The sequence below is a fragment of the Silurus meridionalis genome, chromosome 4, assembly GCF_014805685.1.
Source record: "Silurus meridionalis isolate SWU-2019-XX chromosome 4, ASM1480568v1, whole genome shotgun sequence".
Taxonomy (NCBI): Eukaryota; Metazoa; Chordata; class Actinopteri; order Siluriformes; family Siluridae; genus Silurus; species Silurus meridionalis.
The window spans coordinates 26,572,206-26,595,692 of NC_060887.1; the positions used below are offsets into that span (position 1 = coordinate 26,572,206).

The 23,487-nt window shown below is 38.6% G+C and overlaps 1 protein-coding gene across 2 annotated transcripts; it reads left to right on the forward strand.

Annotated features, from left to right (window-relative positions):
* Positions 1-1,043: 1,043 nt before the first annotated feature.
* Positions 1,044-21,800, forward strand: ibtk (inhibitor of Bruton agammaglobulinemia tyrosine kinase). Of its 2 annotated transcripts, none has more exons than XM_046847182.1 (28): positions 1,044-1,390; positions 4,024-4,947; positions 5,477-5,573; positions 5,783-5,907; positions 8,696-8,806; positions 8,882-9,049; positions 9,158-9,275; positions 9,596-9,776; positions 10,045-10,168; positions 10,291-10,468; positions 10,565-10,706; positions 11,377-11,994; positions 12,131-12,217; positions 12,299-12,381; positions 13,911-13,948; positions 14,075-14,171; positions 14,260-14,361; positions 16,807-16,924; positions 17,197-17,257; positions 17,335-17,462; positions 17,548-17,681; positions 17,882-18,021; positions 18,129-18,244; positions 18,910-19,005; positions 19,130-19,282; positions 19,389-19,574; positions 20,470-20,602; positions 21,235-21,800. In XM_046847182.1, the coding sequence occupies exons 2-28, from the start codon at positions 4,624-4,626 to the stop codon at positions 21,364-21,366; spliced, it is 3,990 nt and encodes a 1,329-aa protein (XP_046703138.1). In that variant the 5' UTR covers positions 1,044-1,390; positions 4,024-4,623; the 3' UTR covers positions 21,367-21,800. The 2 variants fall into 2 exon arrangements, with proteins under 2 accessions (XP_046703138.1, XP_046703137.1); XM_046847181.1 differs by having other exon boundaries at positions 1,048-1,390; positions 20,467-20,602.
* The last annotated feature ends 1,687 nt before the right edge of the window (positions 21,801-23,487 follow it).

A 23,487-nucleotide genomic window follows, 5' to 3' on the forward strand; every position in this document is an offset into this window, starting at 1 on the left:
AACCTGCCTGCGATTTTTCCGTGCGCAACGTATCCTAAAAAAATTCTCGTAACTAGAGGCAACATTTTATATGAATTGCGACTCTTAACCTGAATTTTACGTATCCAGGGGCGCTCGTAACCCGAGGTTCCACTGTATATATATATATATATATATATATATATATATATATATATATATATATATATATATATAAAAATAATGTTGTTTTAAATGATGTAATTCATCAGGATAGCAAACAGAACTTTTGCTATTTTTCCACACAGATAGTTTTAATTGATGGATGTGTGCACCATGGTGCTTTTTGGTGCTTGAATTGAGACTCAGTAAAACAAATGTTCAGTGATTAATAATTCTTTTTCGGTTTATTTTTTTCTTTTTAGTTTTTTAATATCTGGTTAAAGAATGGACTTTGTAAATAAATGTATGTTGCGTTGAAGGTTTTAATCTCATTTGTATTTATTTTTTTATATTTGTATTAAAATGATCAAACAGAAATGTGTGCTTCATCGATAGATAGATAGATAGATAGATAGATAGATAGATAGACAGACAGACAGACAGACAGACAGACAGAACGCAGTCTGTCTATCTATCTATCTATCTATCTATCTATCTATCTATCTATCTATCTATCTATCTATCTGGGTGGGATATATTAGGCAACAAGTGAACATTTTGTCCTGAAAGTTGATGTGTTTAAAGCAGGATAAATGGGCAAGCGTAAGAACATGCCAAATTGTGATGGCTGGATGACTGGGTCAGATCATCTCCAAATATGCAGCTCTTGTGGCATGGTCCTGATCTGCAGTGGTTAGTATCTATCAAAAATGGTCTGAGAAAGGAACAGTGGTGAACCAGCGACAGGGTCATGGCTGGTGAAGGCTCACTGCCAATATCGCAGCATTCTGTCTCTGAAAGCCTGAGGACTCCACGTGTGCGGTGGCCTACATGTGATGACGTATAGGGGGGCACCGGTGCTCGCTATCAGCGGGGCACACACGCAGGGAAGGACACGTTAGTGAGAGGTTATTTCCGTATCAAACTCATGCAGAGCGCAGATGTTACTTATAAGGGGTAAAGAAGCATACTAATTTCTTCTAATCGGTGCGATATAATACATTCCCTTAGCAGGGCTAGGAGCTATTACGCAACCCATAGCCAGAGTTGCTAGCTGTCAAAGCGAAAGCCGACCAATTGAAAAGGACCATACGCAATTGCAGGAGCCAATCAGCGTTCTTCTTCTTCTCCTGTGGTTTCTGGCTAGCTCATCCTGCTCTTAGCTCTGCAGGATTTCAGTAAAAACAGGATTAATTCTCTGAGGATGTTTGAACGGGTTTTCCACGCCGAGTCCAGCTCCAGCACTGCTTCTTATTTCATCTAGCGGCAGGTGAGGAGATGGAAACGCAGGGGAGATCGCGCTGATCTGCAGTGCTGTGATGGGGGACGTCATGCAGGCTAAGACGGTGTAGCTCTTCGCTAGCTGACTACTCTCTACAAGTTGTACTACAGCACTCTGGAGTTTCCAGATAAATTCATAAAAATAAAAGCTTTTCAAATACAAATTAAGAATTAAGACACATGCATTGTCCAGTCTAGATGAGTAAAACATACTAGAGAGCGAGTGCTGCTAATAATATAATAAGTACACAAGCTGCTTTGTAACTGTGATCAACAGACAGTTGATATTAATAAGTAAGAAGTAGAACTTGACACCTAAATGTAACTTGCTAGCAAGATTTGTGTACATAGTTGTTCTCTGACAGTGCATTTCTTTCTGTTGTGTGTTACTTAACTGATGACCCATTTTTATAATAGATCTTAATAACTGGGGGGCATTGTAAAATTGCACAACTATATTTTCTGACAAGTCTAAACTTGTCTAATAGTCAATTTTTAAATGCACTTTAGTCTGTGTGGAACATATTGAATTGTTTCTGGTCAACCATCATGTTCCCACAAGTAACTTCTATTGACCTTCTATTGCTTACATGCAGCAACTAATCCTGACCCGAGTTTTTCATCTGATGCACTCAAGTTTCTTACTGATGTCAACAAACACAATATCATATGCTTTAACTTAAGGGAAGAAGTTCGAGGTGGTTCTGGAAAGTTTAAACATTTTATAATGTTAAATGTAAAAAAAAAAAAAAAAGATTTTCATAACAACCAGTATGAAAATGATTCTACTTTGAGCTCCAGTAAGAAACTGCTCCTGGGTGTTAATTACATTTCCATGGTGTCAAAGAAAATCTAGTCAAAAAAGTCACAGTATTAATTTAACCATTTATAACACACATGGCAATTGTGAAAATTAAGATTTTTTTTTTTTTTTTTATTTAAAGCTCCTTTGCATTTCTGTATATGTACAAAAGTAGTGCCTAAAGGGAATACTAAGTTCACACAGTGCCTCTACTAATATTCTTTATTTAATATTCAATAATGCTCATATTTTACTGCTTATATTTATCAGGGGTCCTGATATTAGATGGCACTGGAGACCTCGTGATTCCACTGACCTTTATTATAACCTTTATTATTTAGCCAAAGCAGGCAAAATGTCACTGGTATTTTAAAAAGAAATGGTCAGAATGTAAAAGAATTAAAGACAAAACTAGACTCCTAAGAGCTCCTGTGCCACCATTTGCATGTGAAACCTTTTGCTGCAGTGAAATTGTTTCTTGTTTGGGGGAAAAGCTAGAAACAGGGAAATTCACTTATATAGTCTTTTTGTGTGCCAAGCTAAAATCATGATGATGACAATGTTTAATGTAAAATTTAAAACACATGGTTTCAGTTTAAAAACAAAACTAAAAAACAAATTATGAATTTTAATCCATACCATAAATATATACCGTATTTTTCGGAATATGAACCGCTACTTTTTCCCCACGTTTTGAACCCCGCGGCTTAAACAACGAAGCGGCTAATTTATTAATTTTTCCTGGGCTTTTCCCGGTTTCACAAACTTCAAGCCAAAAAACTGAACCCCAAAACATTAGTCCAATGAAATTACCGAATGGAAACGAAAAAACGCCCCTCACCTGTGTTCTGAGCTGCACGGCATCGGGAGAAAAAACTTCCATCGGGTGATTTATAAACGCACGAAGATGCCAAAAGATAAACTCCAGAGAGAAATAGTTGTGAAAGGAAGGAGGAAGACAGTGAACAATGACTTACTTGGTCGGCTACTGTTTAGATACAAGCCATTGTAACGCGTTGAGTCAGGGTGAAGGGAGAGCTCGCTAACTCCAGTTGCAACAGAAATCATATAAGCACTGACAGGTTTCCAAAACTCGTGCTTTTTTATTTTTCTTGGCAACAGTGTTAAGGGTTAGTCAAAGAAATGAGCATCAGAAAATAATAAGGACATATTCCTCAGTCTTACACACACGCAGTAATACAGGAAAAATGCAATGCCAGGCTATTCCCAAAATACCGCTATGCTCCTAAAGGAAGCGCAACATATTTCACCTCTTACTCCGTGTGTAACGTGTCTTTTGTTAAAGCCTCTGTAAAGTACATCAGTGTAGACTGCGGCTTATATATGGGTGCGCTTTATAGTCCGGAAATTACGGTATAATAAAAAGTCAGCGGTGAAGTAACTGCTTAATAAAATAGTTACTAACTGTTACAACCCAAGTTTATGAAGAGGTAATAGTAATGCCATGCTTATCAGTCTGATGATGAAAGGTTACATGAGATGTTGACTTGTCTTTATAAGCAGCATTCGAATTAGAAAAATGGATTTTAAATAAATAAATACATAAATGCATTAGTTTATTAACCACTTCTTTTAAACGGGGCTGCAGTCTGGTGGCTGGAGTATACATACAAAAATACATACCAAAATGTTTTTTATTTTAAAAAAGGTTTTTAAAAAAACTGACTTCTAATAAGGTGATTTTCAGACACATTAACACAAATTCTTTTTTTATTGCACTTGTATTCTAATACTAATTTGACATGTACATTAAATGCTAATACGAATGTTTTTTTTTTTTTACTTTTTATTCTGCACAGGTAACATTTACAATTATGGAGGTTTAAAAAGGTGGTGTGTTTTGGGGGGAGGGGTCTTTCCCCTCAGGCTGGATGGACTGTTTGATGGACTTTTCAGGTTGTTTTGAAATTTGTTGCCTTTTGCACAGAAAGCTAAACTAGAGAACTATTACAAAGAAAGTATTTTTGCAAAACAGGGACTATATGTTTGTAAAGATTTTGTACAGAAAAGAAAGAGCCAAAATATTTATTATTTAATGTTGCCATTGATGCTTCTTCCAGCACTGTGTTGTTTGGGTATTGTTGTTGATATGGTGGACTGAGGCAAGGTTGACATTCACTCTGGGGTTGCTAGGGTGCGGTGGAAACCCAACACTTGCACAATTCTAGCACCCCAAAGTTTGGACAGAGCACTTTTTTTTTTTTTTTGCTTTTTTTTTTGCTTTCTTTTTTGCTTTTGTGTTTGGAAGATTTAGGTTTGTAATGAGGTTATCAGTACCTCCAGGGCTTAACTGATTGTAACTGAGCCTTAATAACAGGTAAGTCTGTGGTAGAGTAGGGCATATTTTAATTGAGTGGAGAGGAAAGTGTACAATAAGGTGTTCTGGGAAAGGGCATAAGATGAGTCTGGTAACCCCAGAATGCACACCAAAATGCCATTCGCCACGTCACGCGGATGTGATTGTGGCTGCTCTGACGGGTGGCTCAGAAGGACAGCTAAAGACCTTCCTGTCAACATACTGCCATAACGCTGCCAAATTGAAGGATGAGTTTGGCCGCACTGCACTCCATCTCGCTGCTTCAGTGGGAAAACGAGCCTTGCTCGAATGGCTTCTAGACAGCAGGAGTGCTGACCTGTTGCTGAAGGACAAGGAGTCGGGCTGGACAGCTTTGCACCGCAGTGCTTTCTATGGACATATTCACTGTCTCATGGCCCTTGTTAAGGTGAGCTGAATTTTTTGCCTGACTTGAACTAACTGTTCTGGAGTTTATTTGATTTTTTTTTTTTTTTTTTTTGTCTGTTCATCAGAATGATCTTGCTCTAAATCTTGCATGCAACAGGACATCATTAAAATGTTGCCTATTCTTGTTTATCCTCAAAGTAGTTTCTTAAGTAAGACAAAATGCACATTCTGATGCTATATTCAGTGATAGGGTGGTATTATTCATCTTGACATAAATCAAAAGTTGACTCTTTTCCTAGAACACAGTGATCTAAAGTGCATCTATTTATGCTCTTGTATCATGCAGTCTGCCAACATTTTTTATTAATTTATTCAAGAACACAATAATTCTTATCTGTTTAGCTATATCGAATATTATATTACTTTTAAAATTTGTGATTTGAGTTTTAGCCTATACTACAGTCATAGCTTTGCTGTTCGAAAATAACTCCTTCTAACTAAGAAGTTAACAGCACCTGGGTGTAAATCACAGGCTAATAATGAATGCATATTGTGTCTTTGGCTTGCAGCGTGGTGGTTCACTCTCTACTCCAGATAAGGAGGGACTCTCTGTACTGGACTTAACTATGAAGGACCGTCCAGCTCATGTTGTGTTTCAGAACAGTGGTACTTTAAATGATCTTTCACTACATATTTCATTTTGGTATTACTAATGAAAATGAATTTCCCCACATGCAATTTTAGAAAATAACTGCAATATTGATATTTATTTTATTGTAATGATAAAAATGTATTCAGCAATGCATCACTTCCTAATGTTAATACATCAGACGTTGTGGAATATTCAAGTAAGATTTTCTGCTCTTATTCACCAGATCCCACTGAGGTGTACACCTGGGGAAACAATACCAACTTTAGCCTTGGACATGGAAACCAGGAGAGTAGACACAATCCTGAGATCGTGGACCTGTTTGCCAGAACTGGGGTTTATATTAAGCAGGTCGTTTTATTATTATTATTTTTTTTTTTTAGCAAGATCAATATGATGACATTTTAAATCCTTGCTATCCTTGCCTCCCAAATATTGTCACCACTGTTTTTTTTTGTTGTTGTTGTTTTTGCTTTGCTTTTTTGTATTATTTTTTTCCAAACTGATTTAAAGGTAGGAAGCCGGATCAGATTGGTTGTTGTGTTGTTATGAACTTCTATGAACACACTCACTTTTCTTAGAAGTATTTCAAAGCCATGCTGAAAGATGTTTCTTATTTACAGGAGACAATAAACAGAGTACAGTAATTCCCCGTTTATTGCGGTGGTTACGTTCCAAAATCGCTTGTGATAAACGAAAAACCCCGATAAACAGACGCCACCATAAAAATACTACTTTATGTATACAGTACTGTACTGTATTAACATTCTACTTCATTTTATAATGATCTTCTTCATATTACTACTTCATATTATAATTTTTATAATATTTTTATCAATACATTTTTTTATTTCAACATAAAACTCCATAAAAACCATTCCCGAGAAGTTGTTTGGTCTGTGGGGGGTAAACCGCGGTAAAATGTTATTTAAACCAATTAGACAGCCCTCTGTAATCCTAATCTGAGCTGATAGGTGCATGTTTTTTCCCCCCTAAGTTTCCAGTAATACGGGGACTTATTTATAGTTATACAGTGTGTTCACATGGAATGACTAATTTGATACATAAACATGGTTTATGATGGTCACTCTGATGGCCAAAACCATAACTTTTATTATAATAGCTTTTATTATTCCTTTTGTTGCTTGATCTTCAGCCTGAAAACTGATTTCTGACATCAGAGTAAATGGAATTAAAAATGCTTTTTTATGCCTTTTGCTTTCTACTGTCTACTGAACATGGTCTGGGACCAGATGTCCACGATTCCGTTAGATCTAGTTTTAATTTCACTTTATTTTATTTTTTTTATTAATAATTCATTGAAGTTTATTTAATACCAGTGCCAACCATAACTAGTACCTGCATAGGAGGAGAAGAAAGGTGTATTGTGCATAGATTTGGGATGTGTGGCTGTCAGTATTAGTATCGGGGCCTTCACTGGTACACTGACACTAATCCTTTTTTGCATTAACTTAACTTGCATGCAAAGTGTAGACTTTGGCGTGAAAACGACGAAGCGTGTGCATCACAGTTCTCTGGAGCAATGAAACGCTCTCATGCATGACGCTTGCTTCGCTGCTCCATAGTCATGAAAATCTTTTCATGCAATCACCTTGTTTGTTGATAATGTGGTGCACGCTCAGGTCTGCTGCCTTTACATTGTTTAACATTTCAAAAGATGGTAAAAGCTTTGTGTACACTTTGAGCTTTTAACTTTTTCACAGATTTTTTGCACATGATCCTGTTTTTAATAGTTTTGTTTCACATTGGCTACAGACTCCTACTATAAAACCAGAATAGTTCAAAATTTTTGATTTTCTTAATTTTGTTGTACATCCTTGCATTCTAGTGTGATGGCTGCAATGATGCTCACATAACCGAGGATTAAGACAAAAAACAGTGTTTATCCACATTAATGGTCCCTGGTGGTCTAGTGGTTAGGATGCGGCGCTCTCACCGCTGCAGCCCGGGTTCGATCCCCGGTCAGGGAACCAACCCCAGCCACTCTTAGTGCCGGTCCCAAGCCCGGATAAATGGGGAGGGTTGCATTAGGAAGGGCATCCAGCATAAAACATGTGCCAAATCAAACATGCGAATGATCCGCTGTGGCGACCCCTAATGGGAGAAGCCGAAATAAATATATATATAATTTTTTTGGTGTTTATCCACAATAATTTCACGGAAGATTGCGAAATGCCCATTCTTCTCAAGCAATTTTAAACCAGCTCAACTAGACAGCATAGTTTCTATTTTAACTGAACTTGCTCAATTCAACTGGTATCATCCTCAGATATCATATTTCCAACATGTTTAAAATGTATGTGTGAATACCTGTGTTTTATACTCAATTGTTTTTGATCATAAGGAATCACTTTTGTACAGTCAGATTTGTCTTTCTGCATTTTTGAGAAATAAGAGTGTGTGTACTTGCACTGTTAAACTGCCTCCTAGGTTAATTTCCTGCATGTTGTAACTCTGTAAATGTCTGAATCCAGTTAATTTCTATTTTTACCATATGTATAAAAGCAGCTGACAGTCATGTTGACATTAATTTAATAATGTTCAGTCTTCAGGGGATCACATTCCTTTAACTTTCATCAGCCCTCAGCTGCCCCATACATGGAAAGTCAGGTCACTGTGACCAACCGCACTGTTCTCCAGGTGCGTAGAGTTAAATATTAATTCACGCTCAACATGGTCAAATTCAAAAAGCCCACCATGTGTGACGAGAGATTGTATGCATAGGGGGCACTTTTGCCCCGTGCACAGGATGCTTTACTGAACATCTCATTCCTTGTTGGGCTTTGAAGAGCGTCTTGCATTAATGATGAGGTTGGCAATGGTTCCTCTTCTCCACTACACTCTGAACCGCAGCAGACAGAAGATGGAAATAAATGGCCATGAAAGAAACGTCTAACATGCATACATATTGAATAGACCACAGCTGGAACATAGTATGCTGTAAAGTATCTGTCTACAGGCCACTTAAGGTTTAATGGCCTTTTACTAAAACTTTAGCACTCTAATAGTGCAGCATTAACAATGTGTTTTCAGGTTGTGAAGTTTATTTAATAGTTCAAGCAACTGATTTATACTATTATCTTCCCCTTTAACATGAAACTTGTGTTTGTATACACAGGTGGTCGTCTGCAAGTTCCACTCTGTCTTCCTTTCTCAGAAGGGTCAAGTTTACACTTGCGGTCATGGACAGGGAGGACGTCTTGGACATGGGGATGAACAGACATATTTGGTGGGACTTGTTTGCTTAATTGTGTGTACTGAATTGTTCATTGTTACATTTTTTTAAATAGTATTTCTGTTGCAGGTTCCCCGTCTAGTGGAAGGGCTGGTCTCCCATCACTGCTCACAGGTTGCTGCAGCTAGAGATCACACCGTGGTTCTGACTGAGGAGGGTTATGTGTACACCTTTGGTCTTAACACATTCCATCAACTAGGCCTGACTCCTCCTGCTGCCAGCCAAGTCCCCAAACAGGTACACAAACCGCATGCCTGTTTCTGCGAGAAAGCTTTGTCTCACAATAGCTGGAAAAAGGATGATGAATGTCCACGGCTGAGTTTTTCCATTTATTTTTGGACACAGATGACTTCTAAGTGTTTGAAAGGGAAGAATGTGGTCGGTGTTGCTGCTGGAAGATTTCACACTGTTCTCTGGACGAGAGACGCAGTCTACACCGTGGGGCTGAACGGAGGACAGCTGGGTAGGAGTAGGGAAAGACACAACAATAATGACAGCAATTGTGTATTTATATGACGTAATACCGAGGCAAGAGCGAAAATGTTTCAACTTTGCAACACGCGCTGTAATTTTCTGTAATTATTCAAATTTAACATCTCAAATAATTTTTGCAAATGTTTAACTAAATGAAATTCATTCTTTTCTTTAAGTTAATTGTTTACAATATTTTTGCTAAACACAAATAAAAAGCCCAACATTTGACATACAATACAATAGGGGGTGATTCAGTAGGCAATTCCCCATGTAATGAGCTCTGGTTTGAATTTTTGTGTACACACACAGGTTACCTGCTGGATCCAAATGGGGAGAAGTGTGTAACTGTGCCTCGGCAGGTGTCAGCTCTACACCACAAGGATGTCACCATTGCCATGGCTGCAGCCAGTAATGGGGCTACTGTGTGTTTGACAGAGAAAGGGGATATCTATTTGCTTGCAGACTACCAGTGCAAGAAGTTGGCTTCCAGGTGAGTAATTTTGCAATGTCTTGAGGCCTCTGTCTGACAGGTGTGTTTCTCACTAATACATCAGCAATCTGCTGTGAAAAGAATTCTGTTTAGAGAACTTATGTAATAAATCTGGACAATTGTGGTCAGGCAGAAACATCACGTTATCTCCATTATAATGTTTATCTGGACATGCTGTTTTTGACTTTTTTTTTTTTAATTAATATTTTTTTGCATTTTGCAGTCAAAAATTTGTATTTTGGAAATGCCAAAATTTGTTGTCCTTTAGGCAGCTGAACATCAAGAAGGTTCTTGTAACCGGAGGCACTTTGGACCATCGTGTAGACCCACACCTCCTAAACGAAAGTGGGGGAGAGAAGATCTCCATCTTGGCACTGGATGAGATTGGCAGGGTGAGTGTTTGGTTAAATGGTGAAGGACTTTGAAAGTGCAAAAAGAGCACTAGAGATTGTGCTTAAAATTAGACACTTAATCTGTTTCTCCACCTGTGTCTTTCTGTGGTCTTTTCACCCAGGTTTTCTGCTGGCACTCAGCAGGCACTTCACTGAAACAGTGTAGGTGGGCTTACGGGCGACAGGTCTTCATGTCTGACATCGCCATCAGCAAGAGCAAAATGATGTTCATCACGCAGGATGGAGAGGGTTTTAGTGGTCAGTGGCTTGGTGAATACAAGAAGGGTATGGACAAAAAAGGTGAAACCCAATTTTGAACTTGTTACACATAGAACATTGACGGTCCTGTGATATTATTTGATGTCAACGTGAATTTTGGAAATTGTCTGTCGGCAGAAGTGAGCAGTCATTCCGATGGTGGAAGTGCGCATGAGCGTATTCGACTGGAAAGACTACCGTACATCCATCGAGCTGTCAGCATTACCATGGATTCTAAGGGCCGTAACTTTGGGGTGATCCAGTCTGATCCCAAAACCAGGTGCATGAATCTAAAAAAACAATGCACATTCACCTTCATTTTATACGACATCAATGTTCTTTTTGGACATTTCTTAAAGAGCATTTTGCCAGTGTAAAACCCGGCTTATAGTGTATTATGCGTTGGCTTGTGCCCTCCTGTAATTAAAACTTTTTTACTTAGCAGTTAAAATGTCAAACAGAGCAAACACAGACAAAACTCTCAAATGTTGGGTGGTGAGACATTGGTGGAAAATAACATAGGTTCCTGATATCTCAGGTTCCTCTAGGGATTCTTATAAAGCAGGAGAGACCTGATGTAATCGCACTGAATCAGCCAAAAAACTTTCTCTTCCAGAACAGAGAATATCAGGCTGTCCAAAGTTTTTACGTTAAAGTGTGTTATTAAATTTACGGTATTGAAACTTCTTACTTTGTCCTGGCCATGCAATACATGAGTTGTGCAAGTGTGACAATTTAGCTCACATTAAAAAACTTTCACAGACTGTTCAGTGCGATAACCTAGCAACCAATAAATATGCTGTTTAAATAAAAAAAGTAATTGTGGCATTAAATATCAGTTTGAAAACTTTGTCTAATAAAGTCACTGCCATTGTGATTTCCTTGTACATTCCACATATGTGCATGTGTTTACACCAGTTCTCTCTCTCTCTCGCTCTCTCTGTGTATAGCATATATGAAGTGCCCACTGTTTCAGCCTCCTTGTTCACCCAGCACTTTCAGCAACTCCTGGCTGAAGTCGACGAAACGGACAGTATTCATGATGTGACCCTTCAGGCTGGTGATCGCGTCTTTCCGGCTCACAAGTACATCCTGTCTATGCGTTCAGATCTTTTCCGCAAGCAGCTCTTGCCAGAGGCTGGCCACGGAGACGAGGTCGATGGGGAAGTAAAGAGAAGTGTAGATGCTGTGGGCTGCGATCTACTGATACTGGAAAATATCTCTCCAGACATGCTGGAGCAAGCACTTCACTTCATCTATACAGATTCGTGTGAGATGCTAGTGCATGGAGCAAGGCCAAAAATCTCACGCATCAACCGTGGCCCTGAGCAAGAGCCGCAACAGCTAATCTGCAGCTTGCACGAGCTTAACGTCAGTGGACGCTCCGCTCTGGAAATCTACCGATCCCTGCCTACTTCAGTTCCCAGTCAGGGAGAAAAGCCAAAGGGCAAAAGTGCTAAATCTGGGAAGAAGGACAAGGGTGGCAGTGCTAATGATCCAAGCCACAATCCTGTAAAGATGTTGCAAGCAGTAGCCAAGAAACTGGGCTTGGGTACTCTCTCTGCAAGGTAAAAAAAAAAAAAAAAAAACTGACAGAAGATACTGTAATGTGTAAATTATACTGTAAAAATGAGCTTTTTGTATTCAATTTGACTTTTGCTATATTTTGATTTTATATATATATATTTTTATTCATTCCATCAGGCTTGATGGAGTAAAGTATGAAAAAGGGCAGATCAACATGGTTCAAAAGAAGACTGGCAGCAAACTAAGATTTTACCTAAAGAAGTGGTGAGTGATGTCATGTGAAAACACAGTTTCCAGTAATGCGATTGGTTAATTTACTGTTCACAAATAACATTGATCTCGCAGCCCCTACCTCTGTGACGTCACCTTGAGGTCTGAGGATGGAAAGGAGTTCCCTTGCCACAAGTGCATTCTGTGTGCTCGACTAGGTGAGCTTTACTGACTGGATTCTTTTTTTTATTATTATTATTCCTTGAATTATTATTATTATTATTATTATTATTATTATTCCTAGACAGCATAAGCTATATAAGCATATGTTTCTACAGTAGTGTAATACAAAGCTGTACACTGGAGTACAGAAGGCCTGAATAGTAATGCAGACACAGCAATCTAATAGTAAATATATCATTAAAGGGGAGATTATTTTCTTTAAGAGTTTGTTTGTATGTCCAGAGTTCACATTTTCAGTTTAACATTTAGATTGCTTCAGCAGTATAAGGTACACATGGAACTCCACTGAAGCAGCAGTGAATCTAAATGCAGATAAATGTGACCAGGAAAGCTGAATCACTGAAGGGGAAAGGACACAAGACATGAAACAGTGATTTGCTTCTAAGAGCAGTTATTTTCGCTTTGCACCGACTGTAGGTAAATTTTGAGCCACAGTATTTTAAGCCAATAGAGAACAAGAGAATGTGAAGTGTTGCATTTCTAATACTACATATTCAAAATGAGTAAATTGGGGCTTTTTCTTTTTCCTGCTAGAATTTTCTCTTTAGTACTGTTGGGACCTCTTCTTTTATTGTGAAATTCATTCCTTGTTTGCATCAATAAGTGAAATGTGTGCTAACTCCAGTTTGAAAGGATCAGTGACACAGCTCATGTCTTGAGCCTCCTTTTTTTTTTTTTTTTTTTTACATCTCTGTACTTGCTTTAGTGGCATGTTTTGAGTCATTGTCCTGCTGCAGGTGAAGGACCATCCATTCACATTTGACGCTCTTGGCTGGATCTGAGCACATAAGCTTCTATTGTGCAGTTCCGAATTCATCTTGTGCTTTGTGCCACTGGCAGACACCTCATTAATAAAAATGCTTGACACTCAAATTTGGATCCTGAGCGGTTCCTTCCTAGTTCACATTTTTTTTTTTTTTTTTTTTTTTCCCTCCTGCAGAACTCTCTATTTCTTTCCCTTTGAGGCACTCAATCCTCACTTTTTGTGCACAGAGAATTGCGAGCTCTGCAGCCTTTTTAGGCAAATTGTGTCCTGGGTTTTCTGTTCTCATGTTTTGCTGGTTTGCATGTTGTACAACCTTTAGAGGTCATGTGCTTGTTTTGTATATTCTTCTTTGTGGTAGTCTTTGTTGGTTTTTTGCTAAGATCAGCACCACATAACAGGGCTTTTTAACTGTATGAAACATTTGAGTACCATATGCTTAAATGTAGGTTTGGTATCTAATTTTGTTTGGAACTTGTTAAAGTGCAGGAACTAATACCAGATGCAACTGCTGCATCTTGAATGCAGTGTGAATCTTTTGTTGGCCCACTAGGGATTATAGTGACACACTGCAACAACCAAGCCAACAGACATCTGAGCAGATAACTGTCAACTTATATCTGGTTTTATTGTTGTGATCAACCTCAGACTCCCAAATGTATGTGTTTCATTATCCATAGAGTTATGAGAGATTACCTTCATGCTAATCAGTGCTGCTAAAGTTTTCCTTTGTCTTTGCAGAGTATTTTAACAGTATGCTGGGAAATCCCTGGATTGAGGTACGAAAACAATTAACAGATGAAAACTTTTGTGAATCTCATTTGACTGAGAAGTATTTTCGGTTCACTTCAGTAAGTTGTGGCAGCCTTTTGGATTTTCATGTGGATATTTTCTGCCCCCTACAGTCTACTAGTTGTACTGCACTGGAGATGCCGACCAGTGCCAAGGTCTTGCAGGTCATTCTGGAGTACATTTACACAGACGAGTCTCCCACCATAAGAGGTATTAGCCCGTACTACTTAAGGGACTGTTTTTTTACCCATCGCAGTGGTCACTGTGAATTATATGCCTCTTTGTGTGTGTGCTGCAGAGTCTCTGAGTGTGGAGTTTGCGTGCAGTGTCCTGGTAGTGGCTGATCAACTGCTCATTATTCGGCTGAAGGAGATATGTGAAGTGGTCATCACTGAAAACCGTGAGCCTGCAATATCTCTTTACCTATCAAGTCTTTGTGTGTGCATATAATATCAGGTTATATGCACCTTCTGTGGAATTTATAGGTTAGCCTTCTAGTGATGAAATGTATAAAGTCCTGAGAAAATGCTGAGTGGGTTACAGGCAACACCCCACAAAAACAAATCATTTAAGACAAGTGCATGTTTTCCACTGATTTTAGATAATAGTCACAAATGTCAATGTTGAATGTTAATTTGTCTAAAATGCATATTCATTATATGTATATAGATTGTTATTGTGGTTAAATTATTTAATATAATTGATTATGATTATCATCATGGTATAAAGCTCTCAAATATTGTATTGAAGGGAAAGTCATTTATTGCTATTAAGTTTGTGCTTGTATAAATATTGACCTTTGTTGCTATGACTGCTTCTTCCCGCTGCTCTGCTTTTTAGTTACAATTAATTTACTTTTGAATATGAATGAAAAAGAAACGGAAAATTAACAAACATGTTTCTTTTTACTTTTTGTGTAAATGATGAACATGGACATGGACTTTTCAGAAAATCAGGTGAAACGATATATATATATAAAAAAAAAAAAAACAGGCCAAGGTTTTGTTGTTTTCTATGTTCCTTTCTTGAATAATGAAGTAATCTCTGTAGCACTCAGTGATTCTCCTCTGTCTTGCGAATCAGACTTGCGATTCAGTCTCGGTGTGCTTCAGTAGTTACTGCACATGAACCACACGAGAGTTCGCTTCCGACCCTGTGCCTGTAAATCCTTTTATTTTATTTTAGTTGCCATTGTTGCTTTTGTGCAGTAGATACATAAGTTTATTTGTTTTTAGTCATTTATTTATTTATTTATTTATTTGTAATACTTTTAAAGTCCCATGAGTGACTTTATTCTCCCGCAGTCTGCACACGAGTATTTTACCACCCGCATTCAGCCGTCAAATCTTGTCCCACGAAAATGCTGGTCTCTAGGTTAACCCATGGGATTTTCTAAATGTTGTTTTGCCCCCTAGTGGAATAGGTTTATTTTTTTTTCAAAAATTTCTGCAAATATATTTTAATTTGTAACACAGATTTAAAATGCATTTGGTGGTGGAGATTAATACCGGGCCCAGTGGGTCATATAAATGACACCTGATCTAGATTCATATATTTTTATTGCATATTTTTATTTGTTTTATGATTGCAATCTAAATAGGACAGGATCTCATTTGGCCTAGCCAAGAGGTGAACATATTGTAGTTGGAATACTAACCAAATCTGGGGTTATGGGGTTTCTCATATGTGTCAAATTATTATTATATTGGTCATTTTAAGCTAAATAAACCACTGAACCATAATGGGGAGTTTGTATTTTTAGTGTATTATTAAAACTAATGATCAAGAAATTGCTTGTTTTAGGAATTGCATTCATATCTTTAATGTTGTTAATGTATACAAATGAAAGTCATCCAGGTGCAACTTATGTCCTGTACTTAATACAATTCATAACTCAGGCTGCATCCAATTACTTACAGTGGTAATGCAAAGATGTAGGAAGCTGATTATGTAAAGTCAAGAAGCTTTTATTGTCATTTCAATACAATCACTGACAGTACATAGTGAAATGAGACAACGTTTCTCCAAAACCCTGGTGCCACATCACACAACATAGAGCTACATCACACAGCACAGAGCTACATCACACAGCACAGAGCTACATCACACAGCACAGAGCTACATCACACAGCACAGAGCTACATCACAGAGCTACATCACACAGCACAGAGCTACATCACACAGCACAGAGCTACATCACACAGCACAGAGCTACATCACACAGCACAGAGCTACATCACACAGCACAGAGCTACATCACACAGCACAGAGCTACATCACACAGCACAGAGCTACATCACACAGCACAGAGCTACATCACACAGCACAGAGCTACATCACACAGCACAGAGCTACATCACACAGCACAGAGCTACATCACACAGCACAGAGCTACATCACACAGCACAGAGCTACATCACACAGCACAGAGCTACATCACACAGCACAGAGCTACATCACACAGCACAGAGCTACATCACACAGCACAGAGCTACATCACACAGCACAGAGCTACATCACACAGCACAGAGCTACATCACACAGCACAGAGCTACATCACACAGCACAGAGCTACATCACACAGCACAGAGCTACATCACACAGCACAGAGCTACATCACACAGCACAGAGCTACATCACACAGCATAGAGTTAAGGACTAAAGTAAGTGTCCTTGCCACATAAAGTGCATCATGTGCAGCCTAGTGCAAACAGTGCAGACAGACAACACAAGACCGTGTGGGACAGATACACAAAACACTAAATAGTGCCGACCAGTAATATGTTATACAGTACAATGTGCAAAAAGGAGTAAACATGTAAACATGTTGTGTGTTTCTGTCTAGTGACTCTGAAGAATGCTGCAGAGCTACTGGAGTTTTCTGTGATGTACAATGCTGAGCAGCTTAAACTTTCCTGCCTACAGTTTATTGGTCTCAACATGGCTGCCTTGCTGGAGTCCAAGTGAGTAGTTAATCACCCTTTGGATTTTAAGTCTGTCAGAAAAATACATCAGAATGCTCTTTTTGTCTGCTTTCCATCACTTTACAGGGAGGAAATAACTCTTTTTCAGCCTTGTAGTGAGATTCCAATGTGTTTTTCTAGACCACTAGTTGTAAAAATGATTTGCTGAATGAACCATGTCTAAACCAAGACTTGGCATCCATAGTGCTTATTTAAGACAGACTTCCTGCCTTGTACAGTAAAAGAATATTAAAATTTTTTATTTGTCCCAGAGCCCTGGAGATCTTGAGTGATGACGTGTTATTGGAGCTGTCTGAGGCATATAGGAAAATGGTAAGTTTATACCAACAAGGGCAGCTCTAAAGCCTGAGACTGTTTTAAATCCTTGTACCATGTTGTAATTCCCTCAGATTCCAGCCATGCAGAGACGACACATCACTCCTTATCTTGGTGGCCCTGATCTGAGTGCCTATGAAGACATAAGCCTGGATTTAACCACCAGCTGTAAAACCAGCTTTGAACATGAGCAATCCTGCAAGTATGTCTGCCACATATCACCGTCGTCTGAGACCAGACCTAGTAATACAGTGCAGTGTTTTGACCTTTCTTTGATTTTTGTTCAGTGATGGTCTGAAGAAAACGAAGATAAAGGCCAAGAAAAAATCACGACGCCGTTTGGATAGCTCAGGAGGTTACACCCTGTCTGATATCATCCAGAGTTCACCCACTGATGTCATTCAGAGCCCACCCTCTGTAGGTGAGCCAGCGCACAGACACACACACACACATGGGTAAAATACATGGCTTTTTATACATGTATTTACCAAGCTGGATTCCATTACTTCATATTTTTTTAGTTTAACATTTATTATTTGGCACATGCCCTCAACATGATTTATGCATCCTCAAATAACAGTGTGTTTCTTTTTTTTGTTTTTTTGTTTTTCTTATTCCCAGGTTTGGTAGACTCCGGGAAAGCTTGCTCTGTGGAATCTCTGCATGAGCTGATCACATCTGATTCTGAGGGCAGTTACATAGGAGTAGGCAGCCCTCGAGACCTTCAGTCACCAGTCTTTCAGGACAGAACTTATGTACAAGTAATTCTCCCACACTCCTACATGTTTCACACACAATTGTATTTATTCAATAGAGCAAATGGAAATGTTTCTTTTTCGCCTTTTTTTTTTTTTTTTTTTTTTAATAGGAGGAAAAGTCAAGCCATGTCTGCTGTAAGACTCCTCCCAGCACTCCAACCTGGAGGAAAGGTTCTTTGCCTGTGAAGTGCTCCACACCTGAACCCATCCCCATGATTAAAGCAAGGTGAGCTCTACTTATAACATTAATACTTATCAAGGATGGATATTTCCATATATGTTGGATTTATTGTGGAGATACATTTATCAAACTTGGTTAGGCCTTATACACAGTGAGGTATTTGCATGCATTTCTTGAACACATCCTTTCTAAAATATAAACAAAAACGATATACAGATCCTAAAGTTACAATGGTTTGAATTACAAATCTTTAAAGTTTCACGTGGCAGGCGAACGTAACAGTTTATACTCCGCCCTCCACTCACCAACCAGTGCTCGTCTATTGCTCTGTTTTGCTGAGTTATGTACCGTAATGGGCTAAATAACAGTATACTACCCCAAACTGGTTATTTAAAACTCTTGGGTAGGCTAGGCCATGTTTCGACTTACAATATATGCAAATAACGATGGCAGAGCGCATCTCCATCGTAAGTCAGGGACTACCTGTATACATGTGCTGAAGATCATGCATGAAAATGCTTGGAATGGGTTTGCAGTAATGTAAATATTACAATCATAGTCGGATTAAATACAGTTCATTTTGAAAATTTTTTTTAAGCTAATAATTTATTTTACTTAGTACTGTTGTATAAAGCTCTCTGTACCTTAATATAATACAATACTCATGTTACCAACCACCTTTTACTGACCTGTGATTTTGATCTGTTCAGTCCGTCTCGCCCAGCACCTGTTCTGGATCTCAGGGCCATTATGGAAATGGAGGCCAACACTCTGTACCGTGGCGCTACTCTGAAAAGCCCTGGCTTGTATGGGTTGCTGCATCTATACGATTCCCTATAAAAAAAAAAAATGTTGAAACGTTAATTTTTTAGTTTATTGGTTTGAAATGTTAAACTGTACTGTATGTCCTCCTTCTCGGGTGATTTGTAGGTCTGGAAACGGCAGTAAAATTTCAGTCATCCCCACTAAACTGTCTCAGAAGCAGAGGAAGATGATGGCCATGGCTACCAGAGAGGCTAGTGTTGATGGACCGTCTGCCAAATCTCCCCCTGGAGTCACTTTATTTAAGCCAGCGAAAGGCTGGTGTGTTTCTGGTCGAATTGCGCTTTATTTTTTCGCTTATAAACAATTTTTCCTAACCATCTCTGACACAGAAAGACAATGTGGTACTGTATCTATGCATACTCAGGGCATCAGCGGTGCAGTCCCCTCCTTCATCATTGTCTTTTCGGGATTTGTTAATGGAGGAGGAGCAGCGTGATAAATCATCCCCAACTGCTGCCATGGCTGCCGGGAGTCCAGCGAGTCCTGTTGGCATGGCCACTTGTGCCAAAAGAGTGACCTTTAAATGTGCCGAGCCTGGCAAACCTGCAGGGTGAGTGACGGAGTGCACTGTTTAACTGAGAATCCCTCAGACAATCATTAACCTTAACTAGCTGTTGTGGTCAGAGCACTGATGTCTCATGATCTCGTAATGCCAGTCAGTTTCCTCCAGGTGGCAATCTTACATTTTCAAGTGAATGTGGATGCAGACTTCTTTCCCAGGCATCAAATGTCAACCGTTAGCAAGATTTCAGTAGGTTATCTGCTGTCACGTTACTGTCGCATTCATTGAGAATAAATGTATAAGTTTTAATAAGCAGGCACCTGCACGCCTATTAGCACTCATTTTTTACACCCTTGATGCCCATCTGCACGGGATACGATGTTTGCGTTTCGATAGTTAATATTCTGTGCGTCAACTGCACACAATATTACAAAGGATATTTTTTTAAAAAGATGTATTTAGAATGCGTCCAGCAGTGATGTGATATTATTTGGCAACCTGTGCTTTAACTTCCCTGTTTTTGCAAACGTTTGACTGTTTGGTTACTTTTTTCCTGGTGTCCTTATTCGAATATTCGGCCTTTAACTCTACTGATAGTCATCGTCAATCTTTCGCTATGTCAGCACATTTAATATTAGGCTAGTGTCCGCGTTCTTTAACTTGTAAGCACACAAGCTTATCAATCTTTCAGACTTTGCTTTTGAAAGGAAAACAATGCTTAATCTGAGTGCTACAGATATTTCCTGGCTCATTTGTTTCAAGCAACACATTTTGTATGGTTCAGACAATGTCTAATAGAGTCCTATATTTGTCAAACCTTAGTCATTTTGTTAATTTGAGTGTGATTGAGTGCAGCTTGTTATCCTAAAGGTAGTGCGAGTGTATGTTTAATTTTGTCATGTTAAAAAAGTAAACTGAATTGCAGTGTTCATTTTCTTAGTAGGCCATGGGTGCTTGGGCAAGTTGGAAGCCCACCAGCTGCTACAGCGATCACTTTTGCATCCATTGTTGAAGAGGAGAAGCAGCAGGAAGCTGCACTCATCCGTAGTCGAGAGAAGCCTCTGGCATTAATTCAGGTAATGGAGGGTGTTTTAAAACTTAGGTTCGTATATAACAGACAGAACTGCTGGAGCAGATGCTACTTGTTTGATTTCCCACTACAATACACTGATATGAGAGTGTGTATGGGACAATGATGTATGTGTATTAGCTTATAAAGTGGGGTGTTTGTACTTTTACTGCCTATTTTATTAGACAATGAGTCTTAGTAGTTCACATTATAAACATACAATTAAATCCTATCTGAATCACCACTTGCCCCTTTTCATTGATAATTTCTGAGCACAAGGCTGCTGGTACGTTTCCATAATTAATCCATAGTTTTCTACCCAGCATTAAGACTGGGTGGTTTAAGAACACCAGCATCAGTGTTATGGCTGGCCGAATCATAACTAATATCTGGTCAGCATTATTTTCTTTGTTGTTGCTGGATAGGAAGAGGGTGGTCAAGAACATGGCTATAGTAACAGTTGGACCTCAGCTGGTAAAAGTATTCTTGATCATTTGGCGACTTAGTGTGAGCTGACTGTACTAGACGGAGAGAAACCCGAAATTCTGATGAAACCAAATCTAGATTCTGGTGTCATTTCATGTAAATGTGCATATGCAAGTTTTTTCTTTCTCTTATCTATTTTGTTCTCCGGTGTAGATTGAGGAGCGAGCAATTCAGGACTTGCTGGTTCACTACAAGGCTTTCAACAACCCTGATGAGCTCATCATGGTGGAGAGATCTCCTCAAGGCCCTGTCGCTGCCCCTACCTGGAACATACATTCAAATTAGCACACACTCACACACTACCTACATACCACATGCACACCTTTTGTGAGTTTCAGTCAGCGTTAACATGTACCTTGGCCGTGTAACTGGAGCAGTAGGTTTTTTCAAGCTTTTTTTTTTTTTTTAAAGCTTTATTCAGTGCTTTCTATTTGCTGTTCCTTATTGAATTTTGTGAGGGATTTAAGGTGAAAACTAATTAGGAGAAGAATTCATATGTTACAGTTTACGTTGTGTATTTGTAGAAATGAGATTCTTTTGTTTTCTTGCTTATGGCGTACAGCAGTTAGCAGAAATACGCTGCATTTGAAGTCTAAGACAAAGTGAATGTTAACCGAAGCCTTGAGTCTTTTGTTTTTTGGGGGTCTTATGTGAACATTGTTATTGGGCAGTTTATTCTGGAAGTGGAATGCAATAAATTAACATCTCATGCACTAAAAGTTTCTTTTACATAGTCTTTATTTGAATTAAAGTCAGTATACGCTAAGCAAATTAACTAATTATATATTTTATTCATGATGAATGAAATGAAAATAGTAGTTTGGTGCTGATCAGGTGTGTTTGTGTGTGTGCCCTGGAATATATTCAGGATCCAACACAACCTTGAGTTTGAGTTAAATGATTACTATAAAGGAGTGAGTGGACAGATATAGTGTAGTACAGTGATCACCAACGGGGTGCCCGCAAGGACCACATGAGTAGCCCGCGGGCCTTTTCTAAAAATAGCTGTTTTCTACTTTGTTAAATCATTGTTGATAATTATTATGAGAAATCATTAACATGATCAGTGTCTTCACATAGATAAATATCATTAATTATTAATAATAACATATAATAAAAGGTACATTGAACAAATTTGTTATTTCAGATCAAACTGAAAACTGTGTATCAAACTGGTAGCCCTTCACATTAATCGGTACTCAAGAAGTAGCTCTCAGTTTCAAAAAGGTTGTTGACCCCTGGTGTAGTAGATATAGTATATTTATTACCGGTACATGACTTATAGAAACAATTTTACCATGAAAAATTAAATAAGTATATAGTGCCTGGCCAAACATTTGTGGAGCATCTCCACCAAACAGCTCCACTGGGGCATCACATCCATATGTGGCCTTCACTCAAAATCGTTGCCACAGAGTAAGAGTCGCAAAATTGTCTCTTTACTTGAGCTAAGAAACAACCCTTGTGCACAAAGCAAGGCTCATAAAGACATTGGTTTTCCCAATTTGGGGTGAAATACTTCAAATGGTCTGAACAGAGCCCTGACCTCAACCCCACTTAAACACTTTTGGATTAAATTGTAAAGCACTCTACAGCAGGTCTCCTCGACCAACACCAGTACCTGCTCTCCCAATTTACAAAATCTAATGGAAATACGTTCCAGGAAAGTGGGAAGTTTATCTATAATGGGGTGCCCACATGTCTGTAATGGTAAGATATCCATAAACTGTTCACTGGATAGTGAATGAAGGCTTTGGTTGAAGAAAAAAAAAATATATATATAATAGATTATTAATTGGAATGCCTTATAAACAAGTCAGTGTGTCATTATTATTAAACAGTTATTCATGCAGTCCGTCTATTCAGTATGAACACAACAGTTTCTCCACAAGAAAAGTTCAAAATGATGTCCTCTCCAAAATGAGCCAAATGAGACCGTTATCAGTTATCTTTCATGGCATCACCCTTATTCTTTTAACATATTCACCCATGCACTCCTTTTGATTTCCTATTGATGAATTTGATGCTTACATTTAATCAGCCAGCTGATTCCCCTTTTAAGAGATCTCTCTCTGTGCATCCTGAGGGTTCATTATGTCATTTAATAGTGTGATTTTGAAAGCGGGCTGGATGACATCTTCATAAAAGAAAAAGTGCTTTGTGATTAAGGATGGTAATAGGCTATAATTACTGACATGGCGCCATTTAGTCATTTGACATGAGTCCTGTGAAGTGAATAGCAATTACTTGTTTGACTCGGTTAGTTAGAGAGCAGACGCTTCACGGGGCTGGCAAAAAAACACTGTAAGGTCGTGAAGACATCTTGACATCCATGCACACCAAAGCATATTTCTTCATTTAGACAATTATGCCTTGTGAATGAAACTTTAGCTTTAGTGCCTTGAG